This window comes from Jaculus jaculus, chromosome 2 (assembly GCF_020740685.1).
Source record: "Jaculus jaculus isolate mJacJac1 chromosome 2, mJacJac1.mat.Y.cur, whole genome shotgun sequence".
NCBI classification, from domain to species: Eukaryota; Metazoa; Chordata; class Mammalia; order Rodentia; family Dipodidae; genus Jaculus; species Jaculus jaculus.
The window spans coordinates 137410001-137431581 of NC_059103.1; the positions used below are offsets into that span (position 1 = coordinate 137410001).

A 21581-nucleotide genomic window follows, 5' to 3' on the forward strand; every position below is an offset into this window, starting at 1 on the left:
TTCTCTTTTATTTTTTTAGATGGTATTATTCGGGAACTTTTACATAGAAAAACACTGTCACAGATCGTTCTCATTGCCACAGACATCACCATAGGGCTTTTAAAACCTATTATTGCTCCCTGTTGACTGATGAAGGGATTTCAGGTTATATTAAATTTTTTTTTATTTATATATAACAGGTTATACTCTCTTATTCTGTCATCCCTGCCTCTGTTACCCGAGGGCCCTCCTTAGTGGAGTTATAGTATTCTCTGTGGGGGTCTGGAAGTCCTCAGTTCTTTCTTTTTTTTTTTACTATTTTTTTTAAATTTAATTTATTAGTCTTCTTTTCAGTAAATACAGGCAGTTTGGTACCATTATTTAGGCTCATCTGTGATCTACCCCCTCCCATTAGACCCTCCTTGTTAATGAAAATGGGTCGTTCATTGTGGAGTTAGCCCCCAGTTATTGGTATGATAAATGTCTCTGCAAATCATGACCCAACATGTGACTCTGACATTCTTTCCGCCCCCTCTTCCTCAAGATTTCCCTGAGCCATGTTGGGTTCATTTTTGGTCTGCTTCAGTGCTGAGGTGTTGGGGGCCTCTGAGGCTCTGGCTCTCTGATTTGGTAGGAGTTGATTTTTCTCTGCGTTGATCTCCTTCCCCTTTGTGCTGGTATCCGGTTCACAGGAAAACATCACCCTTGCTTATTTTGCCAGTTGTCCTTAGTTTCAGTTGGGCCCCTTTTGAGGTATGATGGGGCAGCTCTCTTCTTAGGATCTGCATCTATCTGGAAAAGAGAAGCAGATTCTCCAATGGAGAGTAAGTTAGCACCCGGAAAATTGAGATAACACTTACTTTTTTGATAGACAGTATGATAGGTTTAGGCCCTCTTATACCCCGTGATTGATGGTAGCTTGATATTGTAGAGTGGGCTTGTGTTTGGGTATGGTTCTGACTTGTTTCCTAGCTTCAGCTATGGGTCTAGTACCACTGAGTGGATCATTTAGCCAAATCAAGAGCAATTGATTCCTCACCATGGCTGTGTACCACTATTGCACTTGTGTGGGCATCACATCCGGTTATTTGTTGCTAATTAGGTTAAACAATGTGTTGCTTGGACAGATCTTGGTCATTTCCCCCAGTCGCCTATGTAGCGCCTTCTGGCACTAGACACGCTGACTGTCTGGGGACTGACTCTCTCCTGGCTTCCAGCCATGTCATTCCATTTTACGCGTCAGCTGCGTATGGAGTCTTCAGCAATAGGGTCTTACCACTGGCCTTTGGTGGGTCATCAAGTACTCTGACAGAAGTCTGTCATTGTTTTGGGAAACCTTGTAGGTTTCTCTGATCAAAAGCTCATTGTGGATGGTAGGCCCAAGCTGGAAGTGGGGGTTACAGGTCAGTGTCCACTAAGAAATTGAGGAAAAAGATAACTAATATACAAGAGTTAGAGAGGAGAGAGATAGAGGGGAGAGGGGGAGAGGGAGGGAGGGAAGATGCAGGAGATTTAGGTCAGTCTTGATCCTACCCTCTCCAGTGTCTTGTGGTTCAGGTGTTTCCTGTAAGGGTCTAGTGAAGGTTCAGCCATTTGGTCTGTCTTTTAGGAAGTAGAATTTATGGTACCATTGCCGTTTGGGTCCGGATTACTGTTTTCCACTCTTTGATTCCCTCCCCACCCTCCCATCCATCTTATTGTCTAGTCCATGAGGTGCTTGCTGGGTATGTAAGGCATCTTGGGCAGATTCAGGTTAGGTGTTGCAGATGAGTGAGACTATGTGTCGATTTTTTTTCTGTGATTGGGTAAGTTCGCTGAGAATGATCTGTTCCAGGTTCAACCATTTTTCCTCAAATTTCTTTATGTTGTTTTTTCTTACTGCTGTATAGAATTCCATTGTGTGGATATACCACATCTTTGTTATCCATTCTTCTAATGATGGACATCTGGGTTGATTCCAGCTTTTAGCTATTACGAATTGAGCCGCTACAAACATGGTTCCTCAGTTATTTCTTATAGGGACAGTGGAGGAGGGGGAGACTGTTAGATCTTTTTTCTTTCATTTTATTTTATATGTAGCAGGTTGAGGCCTCTTTTTGAAGCTTAGTTGGTAACATATAAAGTAGTCTTCATTTCAGTGAATAGTTCAAGCTTAGCATTATAGAGTGACATTTCTAGAATGTTTCCTGGAAACCTTTGGGATCACTGAGAACTGTGTACTTCCTGCCCTTTTCCAGGACTATGAATTGTTCAGTCTGTGGGTCTTCTGGAGTGTTCTGCACAGCTGAATGGGATTTCAGACTGTGAATGTGGAGTGTAGCATATAGCAGTGTTTGAACATGTGCTTTCTTTGAGATCTTTGCCCCGAAGATTTTGTCTTAGCATTCCTGAATTTTGATTTTTTTTTTTACTTAATTTGCTTTGTTTTATTAATTATTTGTGATGGTAAGGAGGGTACCCATGGCCTCACTCATGCTGAGCATTCATATTAGCACTGAGCTATGACTACGGTCCCTTTTTCTTCACTTTTTTATTTTAATTTTTTAAATATTTATATTTGAGAGAGGAAGGGGGGCTGGAGAGAGAGAGAGAGACAGACAGAGAGAGAATGGGCATGCCAGGGCCTTCAGCCACTGCAAATGAATTCCGGCAGCATGGGCCACCTTGTGCATCTGGCTTATGTGGGTCCTGGGGAATCAAATCTGGGTCCTTAAGCCTTCTTCCTTCACTTTTATCTTCCTAGCTTTGCCTGGAGTTTTCTTCCCTATCTACATGATCTGGAACCTGTATGTGGGCAGAAACTGGAATGATTGTAATGCTCACCCATATATTTCCCTTTCCTCGGGTATTACAGCCCTGGGCTACCTGTTGTCTAACGTCTGGAAAACAGTTATTTCATATGTGTTTCTCAGTTCTAGACTTTTGTAGTGGGAATTTAAGTCCTGTTCTTGTTTTTCTTTTATAACCAGAAGTAGAATGGAAATGTACTTTGATCATAAAACATATTGGCTGGTTGTGGTAGCATATTCCTGTAATAGGAGCACTTGGGAGGCAGAGGCAGGTGGATTCCTGCAAGTTTGAGGCTAGCCTGGTCTACGCAGGGAGACTGTTTCAAAAAAAATAAAAAACAAAAGCAATAGGAAAAGTGTCAACTTGAACATAAATCTTGTTACTCCTCTGGGAGCCCCACGGTTACTGATATTCCTGTTTAATGAGCAAATTTAGATGGTATTGACCCAATATTGGTGGGTGGGGAGACCCACAATTGAGGCAATAGAAAAATTGCTGGTTTATGTAATGTTCATATAGGCATATCTAGAGGAAGAGCTTTTTTTTTGTTTTGTTTTGTTTTTTGTTTTTTGAGGTAGGGTCTCACTCTATTTCAGGCCGACCTGGAATTCACTCTAGTCTCAGGCTGGCCTTGAACTCATGGCGATCCTCCTACCTCTGCTTCCTGAGTGCTGGGATTAAAGGTGTGTGCTACCACGCCCGGCATTAGAGTAAGAGCTTTTATGGCACTAATTTATGCAATAATGAAAATCTTTTATTTATTTATTTAGGGTTTTTCTTAGCTGGGTCTAAACTCTAGCCCGGCTTTCTTGAAACTCATTCTGTACCCCCAGGCTGGCTCCAACTCACAGTGATCTTCCTACCTTTGCCTACCAAGTGTTGGAATTAAAGGTGTGCACCACCATGCTGTCCTAATGATAGTCTTCTTTGTACTCCAAGGTTTTATTTTATTTTTTTCCTTGAGGTAGGGTCTCACTCTATCTCAGGCTGACCTGGAACTCATTCTGTAGTCCTAGACTCTTAACTACCTCCAGAGTGCTATGATGAAAGGTGTGTGCCACTATTCCTGGATGGACCCTATAATTTTAATCAACTGGATTTTTCTTACATCTTTTTTTACATACTAATGTGAAGTGTGTTGGTTTTGTAGAATTGAGGAAGCCATTGAAGTTGAGCTTGGATGTATGGAGTAGAGCAAGGAGAAGAGAATTAGGGAGAATAGTTAAGAAGATATTGCTGCAATTAAGGTAGAATGCACAGAGAACCTGTCCAAGTCTAATGGCCTCTGGAATCAAAAGAGGTGGTCCCATATGAAGTGAAGATGACAGGATGAGCAAAAATTTATAGTGAAGTGCTGGGAATTCATTATTGAGGCCATTAGAAGCAGGTAAAGGGTTTGAGAGGTCCATTTTTAGTTGGACACTTGTTAAAATTATGAAGTTTATGAAAACTGTTACGGTGAGATATTAACCAGAGTCTTAGGAAAATGGAGATGGGGTTTAGAATATTTTGTTACTTAGGAAAGTTTTCTAATAGCAGTTGAAGCTTAGGAATTGCTTATCTATGTCCTGTTTGACACATGGTGAAAACTCATAAATTATGAAAGTAATTAAAGACATGATTTTCCTTGTAGATTTTTTCATACTCAGTAATGACTCTGATATATTTAAATATAGAGTTTTTCTTTGAAACTTGTTTCTTTTTTCTTTTAAAAATTTATTTTTATTTATTTATTGAGAGAGATACAGAAATAGCTAGGTAGAGAGAGAGAGAGAATGAGTGCACCAGGGCCTCCAGCCACTGGAAACAAACTCCATATGTGTGTGCCCCCTTGTGCATCTGGCTTACTTGGGTCCTGGGGAATTGAACTGGGATCCTTTTGCAGGCAAGTGCCTTAACTGCTAAGCCATCTCTTCAGCCCTAAATACAGAGTTTTAACAACTCAATCTTTGGTTTCATGTGATGTATAAGAGTATATTTTTTTCTCCCACTATTCAGGAGGTGAAGATCGAGAACTTATTCAGAGAAGGAAAGAGAGATATAGACAAGAATTGTTGGAACAAATAGCTGAGCAACAAAAGAACAAGAGACGGTAATGAAAGGTTTGCATTTAGTAAAAGTATTTGAATTTAAAATATATTGGGGTGGGGGGCTGGAGGGATGGCTTAACGGTTAAGGCACTTACCTGCAAAGCCTAAGGACTCATGTTTGACTCTCCAAGTCCCACATAAACCAAACGCACAGTGACACAAGCACACAATTGTCACACATGTGCAGAAAGTGGCACTTGCATCTGGAGTTTGATTGTAGTGGCTGGTTCAACTGTTAAAGGCCCTTGGTTTCAAAGCCTGCCTGCCTGAGTTCAATTCCCCAGTATTTATGTAAAGCAAGATGCACAATGTTTGTTTGCAGTTGCTAGAGGCTCTGTTGTGGCCACTCTCTTTCTCTCCTCGCAAATAAAGGAATAAAAATATTGAAAAATACACTTGTGTAAAGTGATACCATGGCAAAATAAGAGACTGATTTTCCTAATATAATCTTGATTTGTAAACCACTTATATTTCAGTCTCCACTTTGGGGTTATTTGTTATAATGAAAATGAAATACTGTGGATACACTCATTTTATTTATTTATTATTTAAATATTATTTTTATTATTTATTTGAGAGAGAGATAAAGAAATAGCAGGTAGAAAGAGAAAGAGAGAGAATGGGCACGCCAGGGCCTCCAGCCACTGCAAACAGACTCCAAATGCTTGTGTCCCCTTGTGCATCTGGCTTACGTGGGCCCTGAGGAGTTGAACCTGGGTCCTTTGGCTTTATAGGCAAGTGCCTTAACTGCTAAGCAATCTCTCCAGTCCTGCTCGTTTTCTTTTCTTTTTCTTTTTTTTTGTTGTTGTTATAATAGGTAATAAATGAGATTGTCCTACAGTTGGCTTTTTAGTTCCTTCATTGAGTTGCTCAATTTTTAATTTAGGGTAATATTTGTTCTCTGTATGCGTATTATATCATTCCTTATATATTACAAAATATAAAAGTTTTTTTATTTTTCAAGGTAAGGTCCTTACTCTAGCCCAGGCTGACCTGGACTTCACTATGTAGTCTCAGGATGGCCTCGAACTCATGGCGATCCTCCTACCTCTGCCTCCGGAGAGTTGGGATTAAAGGCGTGTGCCACCATGCCCAGCTAAAATAATTCTTTGCTGTTATTTCATAAAAGAGTTTGCTTTATTTATTATTATTTTGGTTTTTCAAGGTAAGGTCTCACTCTAGTCCAGGCTGACCTGGAATTCACTATGTGGTCTCAGGATGGCCTTGTACTTACAGTGATCCTCCTACCTCTGACTCCCCAGTGTTGGTATTAAAGGTGTGCACCACCACACCCCGCTACAGTTTTTTTTTTTTTTTTTGACTTCTATTTTATATGAATTATTTTGCCTTAGAATTACCTCTAACACTGGTTTTAAGGCACTATACTTTGCTCTGTTTTATTGAAGACTTAATTGTCAGCTAAATAAACTATTTATATTTGGAGATATATTAATGTATTGTATAGACTTGTATGCACAAACTTGTCTCAATGATGGTTATAATTTTTGTTGTATTTACTATAATATTTCAATATGTTAAACCTTAAATTTGTTTAGAGAAAAAGATTTAGAACTCACAGTTGCAGCTTCTGGAATACAAGACCCTGAGAAATCGGTAAGCATTCCTGGCATCTTTTAATGTTTAATGTTTCATTCAAATCAACTTCAACTTTGGTAGCAGTAGGGGAGACAGGATATTGGGAGACTGTACAAGTTGATCAGTCTGAACAATAATAGACTAAATTCAGTTCTCATAGATGTAAATCTTAAGTATTCTGAACTATAGATATAATACCTGAGGGTGGTGTCCTAGTCTTAACTGTTACTTATTAATTTTTATAAGATAATTTTTAAAAATGTTATAACATTTTTATTGGTTTTAAATTATTCTTATTTTGCTTATATGCACACTTCCATACAAAATTATCTCAGTTAAATGTAAAATTGATGTTAATATTTTTCTTGATTATGTCTTGAAGATATATTTTTCTCATTAAAATAATTTCCAAATTAGTTGAAAAGCTTAATTATTCTTTTAGCATTTTAGTAATTGTTATTAAATATGAAACTAGAGAGATAATAATCTTTTACTTTACTTTTGAAATTTGCATCAAGTGGAATGAATTACAAACATCATTGCAGTTAAGTAAGAAGGAGGTAACACTTTACTACTCTTATGACAATGTACTTTTAAAAATATTCAGTTATGTAGTATTTATCTGCTAATGCAAGTTTTGTTTCTTTTGGTAATGATGGTTAAAATTTAACTCATTACAAAATTTAGTCTTTAAGTAGTATATAGCAAGTACATAAAATTAAATATTTTAATTTTATTTACTAGCTGTAAGCAATTTCTGATTTATTTTTACTTATACTGACTATATATCCCTTGGGTTATTGCTTAATAAGTTTAATGTTAGGCCTGATGATGGAGCTTAGTGGTTGAATGTGCTCTCCGCATTCAATCTACTATACCCCTCCATCTCATATGTTTTATACTACACTGGTATCTACCCCGTGTGTTTCTTACTGTTCATAGAATAAAACTTTTAGGGTGTATTTTAAAATTTTTATTTATTTATTTGCAAGCAGAGAGAGATAGAAAAGAGAAAGAGACACAGAAAGAATGGGTGTGCCAGGGCCTCCAGCCACTGCAAACAAATTCCAGATTATATGTGCCACTATATGCATCTGACTTTATGTGGGTACTGGGGAATTGAACCTGGGTAGTTAGACTTTGCAGGTAAGCTCCTTAACTGCTGAGCCATCTCTCTAGACACAGAATAAAATTTTTAAATTAAGTTTATTAATTGTTCATGAGACAGTTCAAGGGCCTGTCTGGGCTGCAGAGTATGTTCAAGGCTAGTCTTGGCAAGTTAGTGAGTTCTTTTTTCAATATAAAATTTTAAATAAAGGGTTTGGGTTGGTAATTGAGTTTAGTAGTAGACTACTTGCCTAGTATAAATGAACCTTAATTTCAATCCCAGTCCCTAGTACTGAGAAAAAGAAATCATATCTGAGACTGTAAGCATGTAGAAAAAAAGTTTCTAAAGGTAAAAATTTTCTTTATCATGAAATACCTCTGAACTAGCTTTTGTAGTAAAAAACTTTTTATTTTTATTTGTTTGCAAGCAGAGAGAGAGAGTGAGAGAGAGAAAGAGAAAGAGAGATAGAGGGAGAATGGGTGTGCCAGGGTCTCTAGCCATTGCAAACAAACTCCAGACACATATATACCCCCTTGTGCATTTGGTTTACGTGGGTACTGGGGAAGTGAACCTGGGTCCTTTGGCTTCACAGGCAAGTGCCTTGACCGCTAAGCCATCTCTCCAGCCCTCAAAAACTTTAAAAAAAAATATTTATTTTTTCTGTTTTTAAATATATTTTATGTATTTGAGAAAGAGAGATAGAGAATGGGCACACCAAGGCCTCCAGCCACTGCAGATGAACTCCAGAGACATGCACCACCTTGTGCATCTGGCCTACATGGGTCCTGGAGAATTGAATTGGGATCCTTTGGCTTTGCAGGCAAATGCCTTAACTGCTAAGCCATCTCTCCAGCCCTCAAAAACTTTCTTTAAGCTTGGACTTTTTATTTTATTTTTTTTTTACATTAAAAAATTTTAATGGAGCTACCTCCTTTTATTTATTTATTTTTATTTATTTATTTGAGTCAGTGGGAGAGAGAGAGAGAGAGAGAGGGAGAGTGCAAGAGTGAGTGTGAGAGTGAGAATGGGCGCACTAGGGCTTCCAGCCACTGCAAACAAACTCTATATGCATGCCCTCCCCCCTTACATCTGGCTAATGGGGGTTCTGGGGAAGTGAACCTTGGTCCTTTGGTTTTGCAGGCTTAACTGCTAAGCCATCCCTCCAGCCCAGCTTTTTATTTTTTACTTCAGTTCATTGGCCTATTAAGTTTTATAGTTTGTCACAGAGCTTCTTATCCATCTTTGAATTGAATCTCCTTGGAGTATCCAGTTGATTTGTGAGAAAAAATGAATATTAGAGATAAACATTAATTTGAGCTTTTAATGTTTGAATCTTAGAAAAGGTCATGTAGGCTGGAGAGATGGCTTAATGGTTAAGGCATTTGCCTGCAAAGCGAAAGGACCTAGGTTTGATTCCCTAAGACCCACATAAAGCTAGATGCACAAGGTCGCACACATGTCTGGAGTTTGTTTGCAGTGGCTAGAAGCCCTGGCACACACATTCTGTCTGCCTCATTCTCTCTCTCTCTCAAATAACTAAATGAATAATAAAATAAAAAAAAAGAAAAGGTCATGTAAATAATGTTCAAAGTAAGGATTAGCAAACTGGCTTGTGACTAATCCAATTGCTGCTTATTTTTGTAAACAAAAATTTTTAAAAACTATTTTACTTTTTAAAAAATATTCATTTATTTATTTGCAAGCAGAGAGGGAGATTAAGAGAAGATGGACAGACAGAGAGAATGGGTGTGCCAGGGCCTTTAGCTGCTGCAAGTGAACTCCATATGCATGTGCCACTTTGTGTATCTGGCTTTATGTGAGTTCTGGTGACTTGAACCCCAGTCATTAGGTTTTGTAGGCAAGCTCCTTAACCACTGAGCTGTCTCTCCAGTCCTATTATTTATCTATTGGAGAGATAGAGATAAGAGAGAGAGAGAGAGAGAGAGAGAGAGAGAGAGAGAGAGAGAGAGAGAACCCGAAGGCCTCAAGCCACTGCAAATGAACTTCAGATGCATGTGCCACCTTATTCATTTGGTTTACGAGGGTGCTGGGTAATTGAAACTGGGTTCTTAGGGTTTGCAGGCAAGCATCTTAACCACTAAGCCATCTCTTCAGCCCCTTGTAAACTATTTTTTTGTTTTTATTTTTGTTTTTCTTTTTCAAGGTAGAGTTTCACTCTAGTCCAGGCTGGCCTGGAATTCACTATATACTTATAGGGTAGCCTTGAACTCATAGTGATCCTCCTACTTCTGCCTCCTTAGTGCTGGGATTAAAGGCGTGTGCTACCACGCCCAGCTGTAAACAAATTTTTATAGCAAAAGACCCACCTTTATTTTTTATACATTGTCTCTTGCTGCTTTGGCTCTAGGGCTGAGTCAGATAGTTATTAGGAGACTGTATTATATTGTCTGAGAGCCGAATATGCTTACTGTCTGACCTTGTTGATCCTGTTTCTTAGAGTACTTTGAGATCGGGAATGGAAATTGAGTAGAGAAGTAGCATAGTATTATAATATAATATGCTCTAAGTTTAACATTACTACCTGGCTGTAGTTGCTTGATTATTTTTAATGATGAGATGTTAGGTGATTTATATACTTCTCAGGAAGTCTTATTTATAAATTTATAAATTAAGAATTTGTAAATTAAGCCAATTTATAAATTAAGAATTTGATCTTTGAAATCTTCTATATGGTTAGTTTAAATATCTGTTGGTTTAGAGGGTCTTTGATGGTTCCTTTGAGAGCTCCTTAACTCACGATTTTATGAAACAAGTAAGAGTTTTTTTCCTTCATTTTAGCCTGATAGACTGAAGCAGTTCAGCATGGCACCAAAACACTTTGAAGAGATGGCACCACCTGAGAGACCCAGAGTAGCTTTCCAGACACCTCTCCCTCCTTTAGCTACCCCATCTGTCCCACCCATCCCATCTGTTCATTCCACCCCTCCTCAAAATGAAGATTTGCACAATGGACTCACCGGCACGCTTGGTGAAATGTTGCCTTCCAGGTGCTTGTTTCAGATGTTTTGGGTTTGGGAATTAGGTAAGGTATTGATATATATATGTCTTACAGGATATGCTAAAGCAGGAGGTGCTGCCTTTCAGAGGTTGTGTATAATTAATAGCTTTACTAAATAATTTCTCTTGAAATTTATTGTTAGTCCTTGTTATTATAAAATCACGAGACAGCCTTATGATATTTCTTTACTTAAAGAGGATTTATCTTTTAAAAAACAATCAGAAAGTACATTTTAGTATTTCTTTTAAGATTGTATTTTTAATATCTTTTAATATACAAAAGCTATACATTGTTCAGTTATTTCCACTTGGCAAATATTGAATTGTTCCTTCAACTTATATAGAAAAGCTTTCTCATGTGGCACGTACATATGGTTTTATTTTAGCTTCTGTTTCCTTTATTTCTCTTTGTGATTATTCATTCAGGGGTTGTTACATATGTACATTTATGACTTACATATTAAAGATGTTATTTAGGCAGGTAAAGTGCACCATGTTATATGAGACTGTACATAGGGAAAATCTTGATAACATTGATATTTTTTCTTCTATAGTTTGTTTCATTAGGCTAGAACTTTTGCCTACAATTAATATATTAACTTTAGGAAAGTATCTAAATCTATAGTTGTTTTTCTTAGCATCTCCAGACATTGTTATTCTGTGCTATCCTTCCTTCCTTTTAGCAAGACTTGGTCTTTAACTTATTACTAACAAATGGTCAGGCTGTGTTTACTGTATCTGTCAAGCGCTTCATTGGTTTCCTGTAATGGCTTCCCTACTCACAAGACTTGGAGGATTAGAATTATAGAACTGACTGGTACTTTTAGCATTGATTCAATAATTGAAATGGGGACTGGAGAAATGGCTTAGCGGTTAAGCACTTGCCTGTGAAGCCTAAGGACTCCAGTTCAAGGCTCGATTCCCCAGGACCCACGTTAGCCAGATGCACAAGGGGACGCACGCGTCTGGAGTTCGTTTGCAGTGGCTGGAGGCCCTGGCACACCCATTCTCTCTGTCTGCCTGCCTCCTTCTCTGTCTGTTGCTCTCAAATAAATAAATAAAATAAAACAAAATTAAAAAAAAAAAGAATTGAAATGGTTGACTTCACTGGAATTAGGCAAACCATACTTCTATTTGGAAAATACTTCTATGGAGCTTCTATTTTCTCATTTGTACAAGTGAATAGTAGTATATTATCTATAAAATTACCAGGTTGTTGTGAATGTTAAATTGATATAAATATTTAAAGCTTAGAAGTAGATGATAGCTATAACTGTTATTTAACTTTTTGTTGATGTATCTTTGAAATGAGCATGGTTGGGTTAGGAACATTTAGTGACTGACAAATGTGAAAAATACTCACTATTGAACAGAACTTCAATGGCATCTTAGCTCTTATAACAAATGATACACTCAAAAGTGGAAATATTCTAGAAGGCTCTTTCTTTCTGCTCGTCTAAACTAATTTGCCTTTGCAATTTTTAATATTGGAAGGTACATTGCTGTTTTCTAATTGGTAGGGAAATACTGATGTAGTTTTCTTAAGTTTAAATTTATGAAATATTAATGATTATATCAATACTTGACTGTTGAATTTTAAGTAATTTTTGTTTCCTATTATGATTGACTTCCTGTGAAAGTATAATAGTTATTTATAGATTAAAAATGTAGCCTTTTCCTCACACTGGAGCATTTGTAGTTATGTGGTTGTATAGCTCTTGGCATTCTCCTCTTTGTCCTTCTGTATGTGTCTGTTTCACTCTAAGAACACAGCGCAAGCATTGCGTCTCTGGAAAAGTGATCTGAGTGTCCCGCCTGTCTTTGATGAGATGTAAATGTACCTGTTCTGAATTCGTATAACATGCTACATCTACTTGTATTTTCTTACTGTTGTACTGGCCATAATTGTTTGTTTTTGTGTTATTATTGAGGGATACGAGCATATCTATTTTTTAAAATCTATTTTTTAAACTTTTATCATTCATTTGAGATTGAGAGAGAGGGAGAGAGAGAGGCAGATAGAGAATGAGCACCCCAGGGCCTTCATCCACTGCAGATGACACAACATGCATATACTACCTTGGGCATCTGGCTTATGTGGGTCCTGGGGAATCGAACCTGAGTCCTGTGGCTTTGCAGGCAAGTGCCTTAACCACCAAGCCATCACTCTAGCCCATATCTGTTTTCTGATATTGGCACATTGAGACTTCTGGGTAGTAATTGATTGCATTATTAATTTGTCTTACATGTTATACCTAAAATTATGAAATTTTATGTTGTAGTGTTTACTTTTAAAAAGTTTTATTTATTTATTTGAGAGAGAGAGAGAGAGAGAGAAAGGGAGGGAGGGAATGGGCTCACCAGGGCCTCTAGCCACTGCATAGAAATTCCAAATGCATGTGCTACCTTGTGCATCTGGCTTACTTGGGTACTGGGGAATCCAACCTGGGTCCATAGGCTTCACAGGCAAGCACCTTAACAACTAAGTCATCTCTCCAGCTCAGCCCAACCCAGTATTTACTTTTTGATCCATAAATTTTCTGTTTTTTAGTTTTGAAACTGGGGAGTATTACCATCATGATAATATTAGGTCTTTCAGGCTATGAACATGAATGACTTTTCATTTATTGAGTATTTATTTATTGTCTTTCAATAATTTTCTTTTTTTAAAGTTCAGTCTATTTGTTTGTTTGTTTGTTTATTTACTTATTTATTTTTCAAGGTAGGGTCTCAGTCTATCCCAGGCCAACCTGGTATTCACTATGTAGTCTCAGGGTGGCCTTGCACTCACAGCAGTCCTCCTACCTTTGCCTGGGATTAAAGGCATATGCCACCATGCCCAGCTATTTATTTATGTATTTTACTAAGATCCATAAATGTTCTTGAACAATTAGAACAAGATTGTATTTTTCTAAACTAGAGATTTAAGTTTCAATTTTTTTAAAACAAAAGAATAACATATTGACTAAAGTTTTTGCAATTGGCTGGAGATGGCTTTGCGGTTAAGGCACTTGCCTGTGAAGTCTAAGGACCCATGTTCAACTCTCCAGATCCCATGTAAGCCAGATGCACAACGGTGAGGCAAGTGCAAGGTCACACACATGCCCACTAGGTGGCGGAAGCACCCAGAATTCTATTGCAGTGGCTGAGGTCCTGGCTGCCATTTCTCTCTCTCAAGAAAATAATTTTGCAATGAAATATAAGAATCATTTTTTTATTTTTCTTTTGATACAGGATTGCACCTTTGCCTCCACCTCCCCTACTACCACCTTTGGCTACTAACTATCGAACCCCTTATGATGATGCATACTATTTTTATGGTGCCAGAAATACCTTGGATCCAAATCTTGCTTATTGTAAGTGATCTACACAGTTTATTTCTTTTCCAGTGGTGTAGTAATGAAAATTCATTTTGTACAAACAAAAATATGTAAGTAGGAAAAAGACAGCTTCATTTAATTCAAGTATTATGTATTTATTGACAACAAATTCATTCCTATATCAAGTCCCCCCTCCCCCTTTTTGGTTTATTTAGAGGTAGGGTTTCACTCTTGTCCAGGTTGGCCTTGAACTCACGGCGATCCTTGCACTTCTACCCCTAAGTGCTGGGATTAAAGGCGTGCGCTACTGTGCCGGCTCAAATCCCATTTCTGTTACCCTAATACAATAGCTGAGCAGGCTACTTCATGCAGAGTCTTGGAGACCTCACATGTCCAGAGAATGTATTCAGGCTGTGGGCTTTGTCATAGCATTCATGGTAAAAGAGAATGGGTGTGTGTGTCTGTGTGATATCTTTCTTTCTCTTCGTAAACCTACCAGGATTCTGTCATGGTGCTTCAATCTTAATAACCTGATCACATTTTAAAGGTCTTACCTCTAAAATAGTGTAGTATGATTAAATTTATGTTGTTCTAAATTTGTTAACATAGGATTTGGGGAATTAAAACTCTTGTATGAGTTCTTGGGCCAAACCATACCTAGAACATAACAGTATTCATTTTATTTTATTTTTAATATATTTATTTATTTATATGCGTGTGTGTGTGTGTGTGTGTGTGTGAGAGAGAGAGAGAGAGAGAGAGAGAAAGAGAAAGAGAGAAAGAGAGAGAGCGAATGTGCATGCACCAGGGCCTCCAGCCACTGCAAATGAACTCCAGATGCATGCACCCCCTTGTGCATCTGGCTTACGTGGTTCCTGGAGAGTTGAACTGGGATCCTTTGGCTTTGCAGGCAAACAGCTTAACTGCTAAACCATCTCTCCAGCCTCAACAGTATTCATTTTAAAGTCCAATGATGGGTTGAGTCAGGAGGGTCATGATTCAAGGCAACCTGGGCTACATAGCAAGTTCAAGTTCAAAGCCAGCTTGGGCTACATAGCAAGACTCTGTCTCAAAAACCAAACCAGACCAAACCAAACAAACAAAATGGTTATATTTTGGATTTATTTCCTTTTCACTTATTTATTTATTTATTTGTGTGTGTGTGTGTGTGTGTGTGTGTGTTCTTTGCTAACTTTTAACTCAGAAGGATATACTAATGCTTTTCCCTGGGAAATATTTTTATTCTGTGCTTTTTCCACTAGCGATAAAGGAAATTTGTTTTTAATACAAGTACTCTGAAATATATGTGCTCTTTCCTCCTTTTTCTTTTAAGATGGTTCAGGAATGATGGGAGTACAGCCTGCAGCTTATGTTACTGGCCCTGTCACCCACCAGCTAGCACAACCTGTTGTGTAAGTCTTTAGTTAAAATTACTTTTTTCCTTCTCTACCTTTTAAAATTATATTGAAGTATTTGTAACATAAAAATTCCCATCATATGGAGGGTGGAATTTCAAAGGGGTAAGTGGGGGGTGGGAGGGTATCACCATGGGGTATTTTTTATAATCTTGGAAGTTGTTAATAAAAACATTTTTTTAAATTTTTATTAGCATTTTCCATGATTATAAAAAAAATCCCATGTTAATTCCCTCCACCGCCCCCCACTTTCTCCTTTGAAATTCTATTCTCCATCATATTACCTCCCCATCACAATCATTGTACTTACATATATACAATATCAACTTATTAAGTACCCTCCTCCCTTCCGTTCTCTTCCCTTTATGTCTCCTTTTTAACTTACTGGCCTCTGCTACTAAGTATTTTTATTCTCACACAGAAGCCCAGTCATCTGTAGCTAGGATCCACATATGAAAGAGAACATGTGGCGCTTGGCTTTCTGGGCCTGGGTTATCTCACTTAGTATAATCCTTCCCAGGTCCATCCATTTTTCTGCAAATTTCATAACTTCATTTTTCTTTACCGCTGAGTAGAACTCCATTGTATAAATGTGCCACGAAAAAAAATTTTTTTGTTCATTTATTTATTTATTTGAGAGCGACAGACATAGAGAGAAAGACAGATAGAGGGAGAGAGAGAGAATGGGCGCGCCAGGGCTTCCAGCCACTGCAAACGAACTCCAGACGTGTGTGCCCCCTTGTGCATCTGGCTAACGTGGGACCTGGGGAACCGAGCCTAGAACCAGGGTCCTTAGGCTTCACAGGCAAGCGCTTAACCGCTAAGCCATCTCTCCAGCCCCCCCCCCCAAATTTTTTTTAAATTAAAAAAAAAATCCCATCACAATCATTTTGATGGGTGCTTGTTCGAGGGGTATTTCGTATGTTCGTAATGTTATATAACCATCTCCAGAACTCTTTTTATCTTATAAACTAAAACTCTGGGCCTGTTTTACAGTAATGGGTATGACTTTCCAGTTCCCTTTTCCTTACATCTTGGCAAACACTCTTCTCTATTATCTGTCTCTATTATTTTGACTGTTCCAGATACCTCATATGAGTAGTCAGATGGTATTTATCTTTCTATGGTTGTCTTGTTTCACTTAGCATTGTATTACTAATTTTCATCTATGCTATAATATGTCAGAGTTTCTTTAAGGCTGATAAAAAGTACATTGTGTGTACATGCCATTGATTTTGCTTATTCATTTATCTACTGGTAGATACTGGGTTGCTTCATCATTTTTATTGTGACTAATACTGCCATTAGCATGATTGTTTAAATATCTCTTCAAGACCCTGTTTTCAGTTGTTTTTTTTTTTTTTGCACGTGTGAGTAGGCTAGAGGATGATGTTGAGTGTACTTTGATATTGCTCATGTGCATGATTTCTCAAGATGGAGTTTCTCACTGAATCCAGGGCCGCTACTTTGAGCCCCAGAGATTCTCTGGTCTTTGTCTCAGAAAGGAGTGGAGTTGCCGGCATATGTGGCCATGTTCAACTGTCTACGTGGGTGCTGGGGAATCAAATTTAGGGTAAATTAGGCCCTCTCACACTCTCATGCTTGGATGGCAAGCAGTTTTACCATCTCTCCAGTCTGGTGTTTTCAGTTCATACGGGTATATCCTCAGAAATGAAATTACTGGTTCACATAGTAATTGTTTTTTTTTTGGTTTTTCGAGGTAGAGTCTCACTCTAGCCCAGGCTGACTGGAATTCACTATGGAGTCTCAGGGTGGCCTCAAACTCACGGCTATCCTCCTACCTCTGCCTCCCGAGTGCTGGGATTAAAGGTGTGTGCCACCACTCCTGGCTCACATAGTAATTGTTTAAAAAATATTTTTGAAGAAGTGTCATACTGTTTTCCAAAATGACAATCCACTTTGTATTCCCGTTAACAGCACACAAGAGTTCCACTTTTTCTACATGTTTCTCAATAATTTTTATTTTTTGCTATTTTATTTTTATTTATTTTTTAATTTTTATTACCATTTTCCATGATTATAAAAAAAATCCCATGGTAATTCCCTTCTTCCCCCCCACTTTCCCCTTTGAAATTTCATTCTCCATCATATTACCTCGCCATCACAATCATTGCACTTACATATATACAATATCAACCTACTAAGTATTTTATACTAGCTATCCTTTGTGGGTGTGAAATGATATTTGACTTTAGGTCCCCTGACCCCCACCCCACCTCCTGTTCATTGCTGGGGATTGAATCCAAGTCATTATAAATGGTAGGCAAGCCTTCTACCATTAAGCTACACCTACAGTACTCAAGGTAATTTTTTGTGTGTGTCTGTGTCTGTGTGCGTGCACATTTGTGCACATGTGTATGGAGGCTACTGGTAGATGTCAGGAGCCTTCCTCTGTCACTTTTCACATTTATTTATTGAGATAGGGGCTCTTACTTGAATCTAGAGCTCATCACTTCAGCTAGTCTGGTTATCCACCTCATCTCTGTCTCCTGAGTGCTTGCATTACACTGAGGTTACAGGTGGGCTGCCATGCCCGCATGGCTTGTATCTGAATGGGGGTCGGAACTTAGCTCCTCACACCTGCTTAGAAAGCCAATTACCCATGGAGCCATTTCCCCAGTCAACGTCACGTTTTACCTTTTTTTCTTTTTTGCATGTATGTGTGTGATGTATGCCACATGTGTTCTAATGTGGCAGCCTGTGCTCTAGCTTTTGGCTCCTGGTGGGCTTGATGGCAGTAGCTAGAGGGGAATGTTAGGTGTCCAGCTCTATTACTCTTTTGCCTTTTCTTACTTGAGCTGGAGTCTCTTATGTATCCCAGAGCTTGCCTTTTTTTTTTTTTTCAAACCTGAGTAACTTTTCTGGCCTTTACTCCTCATAAAACTGGGGTTATGGATATGCGTGGGCACTCTTAGGTGTTGATGTGGGTCCAGAGGATCAAACCGTATCTTAGTCCTCTTCAGGCCTTCATGCTTTCACAGAAAGTGCTTTTAGCCGCTGAGGCATTTCTCCAGCCCAACCAATGTAATTTTGATTTGTGTTTCCCTATTGATTTAGTCATATTGAGTATCCTTTTCTATTTGTCTACCTTCTTTGGGAAGTGCTTATTAGTAAGTTGTCTGTGGGTTGGAGAGATTACTTGCCTGTGAAGCCTAAGGACTGAGGTTCAGCCAGATGCATGTGTCTGGAGTTTGTTTGCAGTGGCTAGAGGCCCTGGCATGCCTATTTTCTCTCTCTCTCCTTCTTTCTCTCCCTCTCTCTGTCTCTAATAAAGAAATAAATAAGTTGTTTGTGGTGGCTAAATTATAGTTCTATGTTGTATTTGTGCAGTTAATACTCTATTAGATATATGATTTACAAGTATTATCTCCCATTTTGTGGTTTGCCTCTTTATTCTGTTGATAATGTCTTTTAATGTAGAAATCTAAAATTTTTGGCTGGAGAGATGGCTCTGTGGTGAAAGGTGTTTGCTTGCAAAGCCTAACAACCTGGGTTCAATTCTCTAGTAGCCACACAAAGCCGGATGCACACTATCTCATGTGTCTGGAGTTTGTTTACAACAGCTGGAGGCCCTGGCATATCCATCCTCTCTGTCTTCACTCTGTCATTCTCTGCTTACAAGCACATAAATAAAACATTTTTTTAATTTTCTAAAATTTTTTAAAACAAATTTAATTTATTTGTGCATGTGTGGGATTGTGTGTGTGTGTGTGTATCTATGTATGAGCATGTGAAAGTCTTTTGCTGCTGCAAATGAATGCCTAAGCATTCAGCTTTACATGGATGCCTGGGGAATTGAGGTTGATTTGGCAGGCTTTGCAAGCAAACACCTTTAACTACTGAGACATCTCCCTTAGTTCCAAAACTTAAAACTTTGATGAAGTCCAATTTTTCTTTTTTCAAAAAATTATTTATTTGTGTGCAAATAGAGATTAGATAGATAGATAGATAGATAGCATAGATAAAGAGAATGGGCACACCAGGGCTTCTAGCCACTGCAAGGAACTCCAGGTGCATGAACCACTGTGCATCTGGCTTCACATGGGTACTGGGGAAGCAAACCCAGGTTGTTAGGTTTGTAGGCAAGTGCCTTAACCACTGATCCATCCCTTTCCTCCTCCCCCTTTTTGTTCTTTTTTTGTTTATGCACCTTTGATGTCACACTCAAGAAATTGTCGATCCATTGTGGTGAAGGGTTTGTTCCATACTTGGTTTTAATTTTCTTAGTAGCTTTAATTCTATTTTATTTGGGAGGGAGGTTGTCAAGGTATGGTCTCCTTCTTGCCCAGTCTTACCTGGAATTCACTATGCCCTCAAATTCATAGCAATCCTCCTTTCTCTGCCTCTGGAGTGCTGGGATAAAAAGTGTTGCACCACTGCACCCAGCTAGTTTTAGTTCTTACATTGGTTTCTATGATTTTGGTTAAAGGTTCATCTTCAGCTATGCATGGTAGTACATTTTCTTTGAAATTTTCTTCTTAGTTTTTCAGTTTTTTTCGAGGTTGGGTCTTGCTCTAGCCCAGGCTGACCTAGAATTTACTATGTAGTCTCCTCAGGGTGGTCTTGAAATCTCGGCAATCCTCCTCCCTATCCAAGTGCTGGGATTAAAGGCATGTTCCACCATGCCTGGCTTCTTTGAAATTTTCTTGCTCTTGAATAATAAATAGATTCATATTATTTATTTGATACTAGGAATACTGTTGGACAGAATGAACTGAAAATTACAAGTGATCAAGCAATGAATTCAGGATTGATTTTTGAAGATAAACCAAAACCTTCTAAACAGTCACTGCAGTCTTATCAAGAAGCTTTGCAACAACAGGTATCCATCCATTCACTTAATGTCAAACATCTTATTATATAGCCTTGTGTTCTCTTAGGTCTCAGAGTGTATCAGGACAGGAAAAATCCAAACAGATCATATGGTAAGTTTTGAAGTGGATATGCTGGAATGCTGTAGGAAGCATGGGATAAGATCGCCTGGGGCACCGAGCTTTTCATGGTAGTTGATGTTGGAGTAGCATGTTACATGAATAGGTCCTAGACAGTCCTAGTATATTTAGGCAGTGAAATGGTTTTGGGAAAACAGGGTGAAGTGTTAGATTTTGTGTGTTATAAAGGATTAGCTGAAAAAGGGGTTTTTAGGTTTATCCTGTTATAGACCAACAAAGAAAGGAAATTTTCAGCCTAGAGAAATAAAAGAATTAGTTGATATGAAAAGATTTTACTTTTAGGATGACAGCTGGTTGTGATGTGTACAATTAGAAAAGAGATGTGGCAGGGAAATCTTGTGAACTAATGATATAGTTCAGCCAGGATATGATATTCTGAACTATGTGGAGAAGAAAGGAGAATGTCCAAGAGATAATTCTGGGGTTTCATGGACAAAACGGATATAGGGAATGAGAAAGAAAAGAAGGCTTGAAGATAATTGGAGGCGTTTGATCTAGAAGGCTAATGAAGATGCAAACAAGCATTAGCGAGCATGTTTAGGAAAAGGGTAACGGGTTCTTTTTTATTCTTATTTTTATTTTCTTTTTCTTATTTATTTTTATTTATTTTGTTTTTCAAGGTAGGGTCTCACTGTAGCTCAGGCTGACCTGGATTCAATATGTAGTCTTAGGGTGGCCTCAAACTCATGGCATTCCTCCTACCTCTGTCTCCCAAGTGCTGAGATTAAAGGTGTGTACCAGTATGCCTGGCTATATTTTTTATTTTTATTTATTTGCAAGGAGAGAGAGAGGGAGAGGGAGAGGGATAGAATGGGTGCATGCAACACCATGTGCATCTGGTTTAAGTGGGTACTGAGGAATCGAACCTGGGTTGTTTGGCTTTGCAGGCAAGTGCTTAACCACTAAGCTATCTCTACAGCCCAGGTTTGTAGTTTGTAATGCTTAAGGAGAATTGACTTAAAAGTTTAACTATCAAATGTATGGGCTTTATTTTTGGGCAGGGGGAGCCCTTTACCCTTAGAAGACTCTTATCATAGACATGCATCTAAATGTAGGTAGTTTTTGTAAAATTCTACTTAGATTACTTCATAACGTACTTTTACATGGGAAAATTTCTAGAAAGATAGGATTCTAAATATTTGAGAATTACTGTCATTATTTTGTACCTGAGGATCTACAAAAAAGACTCAATTTTGACATTCAGAATCTGTATGTATGTTTGTTTGTATTGCACATGTGTGCCATGGCATGTATGTAGAGGTTGGGAGACAGTCTTGGGGTGTTGATTCTCT

General features: G+C 38.3%; 1 protein-coding gene across 10 annotated transcripts in view; it reads left to right on the forward strand.

Moving 5' to 3' along the window:
- The window catches only part of Cspp1 (centrosome and spindle pole associated protein 1), a 164833-nt gene that overhangs the window by 74683 nt on the left and 68569 nt on the right, over positions 1 to 21581 (forward strand). For 4 of the 10 annotated variants that reach the window (XM_045143285.1, XM_045143289.1, XM_045143286.1 and 1 more), the window contains 7 exons: positions 4768 to 4861; positions 6416 to 6473; positions 6974 to 7015; positions 10363 to 10571; positions 13816 to 13937; positions 15235 to 15313; positions 20030 to 20159. In XM_045143285.1, the coding sequence (XP_044999220.1) occupies positions 4768 to 4861; positions 6416 to 6473; positions 6974 to 7015; positions 10363 to 10571; positions 13816 to 13937; positions 15235 to 15313; positions 20030 to 20159 (734 nt within the window). The remainder of the gene's footprint in view (positions 1 to 4767; positions 4862 to 6415; positions 6474 to 6973; positions 7016 to 10362; positions 10572 to 13815; positions 13938 to 15234; positions 15314 to 20029; positions 20160 to 21581) is intronic. The other 6 variants (XM_045143287.1, XM_045143291.1, XM_045143288.1 and 3 more) reach the window with 2 other exon arrangements.